The following is a 1,626-nucleotide window of genomic DNA, read 5'->3' on the forward strand; positions in this document are numbered from 1 at the left end:
TGCTCCCTCCGAGGCGGTGGTCTCCCCTCACCTCCAGGACCTGGTCCACAATCTCCTGCATGACCTCGCACTGGGCCTCTGTGTCACTGCAACACAGAAGGGAGAGGAGACGACAGGGCCGCAGGTGATGGCAGAGGCAGGACACGCGCCCAGGAGAGTGGGCACCAGCACAGTCCCACGCGCCAGAACAGAACACAGGGGCCCTGAGGGCTGAGGGCTGGGGGGAGGCTCGGGGCACAGTGTGCTGCTCTCTGGCCACAGCCACACGGAGAAAGGGTGTCCTCACCATCCTGCTTAGGCTCGCAGAGGCCCCTCCCCTCAGAACCCAGGGAGTGAGAACTGGGGTGCTGGAGAGCGAGGCTGCCCCACTCCCAGCCCAAGCCCCCTAAACTGCAGAAGGCATCTCACGCAGCTCCAGCTACCTCTCCGTGCACCCAGCATGTGCCCTCCCAGCCCACCACCCTGCCACTCTGCTGCCCCACTAAGCACCAGGCAGAGCCCGGGGCTGGATCCCCTGGGCCGGGCGCACGGGCTGTGCTCACCTGCCCTTCTGCAGCTGGAGGACCTTGTCCCTGAGAGACTCGTCCAGCTGGTCGAGGTACGGGGTGATGTCAACTGGCTCCTCCACGACCGTCTCCTTGATAGGATGGAAGCGAAACTCTCTCTTCTTTCCTAAAGGGGGTGGTTTAGGAAAGAAGTCACTCTGCCTGGACAGCGACAGAGACAGCCCCCGAGCAACCTGCCCCTCCTCACGGGCATGCTCGGCGCCACGTGCGTGCCTGCCTGCAGCACCTCCCGGACGCGTGCCCGCCCGGCCCGAGGACTCGAGGCCGGGGCCATGCCTCCTTCCCTGCTTCGGTGCCCAGCGCAGGGCTCTGCACCCTGGGGTCGCACCCAGCACCCCTGTGGATGAAACCCACCCGGAGGCAGAGGTGAGAAGGACCACCGAGAGGCTGCTCCTGCCAGCGGGACCCGGGCTGACGCACTCCGGACAGCCCTGGCTGTGAGCCTGACCTTTGCTGTTGAGATCCTCCTCATCGTCACTGAAGGCCGCCTCTGCGTTGTCATAGCAACTCTCATCCTTGTCTGACATGTGGTTGTCCATCTCCATGGAAACTGGCTCCTCAATTTTGACTTGGGAGTAAAGAGAGACGAGACGTTTGATGGCCTCCCATGTCCTCTCACACGCCCCATGCTTAGAGCAGACTGGAGGACAAGTGACAGAGTGAGGAGTCACGGCCCTCGTGGAGCACGGACCCTGGAGGGACCAAGCCCCGCCCTCCCGGCCCCCCAGGACTCGCGGGGCGACTCTGCTGGAACAAAACAGCACGGGCCGTGACTCCTCCCGCTCAGCTCAGGAGCGGCTAAGGCCAAGGATGGTCCCGAGTGCGCCTCAATGTAAAACCGAGCTGGGACGTCCGGCCCCACGGCGAGTGAGTGTCCGGCACTGGGAGCAGGACGTGACACCCAGCAGCGCGACGTCACCAGGCCTGGGCCAGGAGGACAGGTGGGCAGAGTCGAGGTGACGTGAACACGTCCCGCGAACACCTCTCCCTGCTGAGGACAGGCGAGCCGAAGACACGGGAGTGGAGGCGGCAGAGGCGCGCGGGGCCGGGCGCGAGGCGG

General features: G+C 65.2%; 1 protein-coding gene across 2 annotated transcripts in view; it reads right to left on the bottom strand.

Moving 5' to 3' along the window:
- The window catches only part of INTS3 (integrator complex subunit 3), a 30,033-nt gene that overhangs the window by 5,343 nt on the left and 23,064 nt on the right, over positions 1-1,626 (bottom strand). For both annotated transcript variants that reach the window (XM_025040860.1, XM_006923586.3), the window contains exons 15-17: positions 1,015-1,134; positions 543-672; positions 32-86 (exon numbers count right to left, since the gene is read on the bottom strand). In XM_025040860.1, coding sequence (XP_024896628.1) covers positions 32-86; positions 543-672; positions 1,015-1,134 — 305 coding nt within the window. The remainder of the gene's footprint in view (positions 1-31; positions 87-542; positions 673-1,014; positions 1,135-1,626) is intronic.

The sequence above is a fragment of the Pteropus alecto genome, unplaced genomic scaffold (genome assembly GCF_000325575.1).
Source record: "Pteropus alecto unplaced genomic scaffold, ASM32557v1 scaffold49, whole genome shotgun sequence".
NCBI lineage: Eukaryota > Metazoa > Chordata > Mammalia > Chiroptera > Pteropodidae > Pteropus > Pteropus alecto.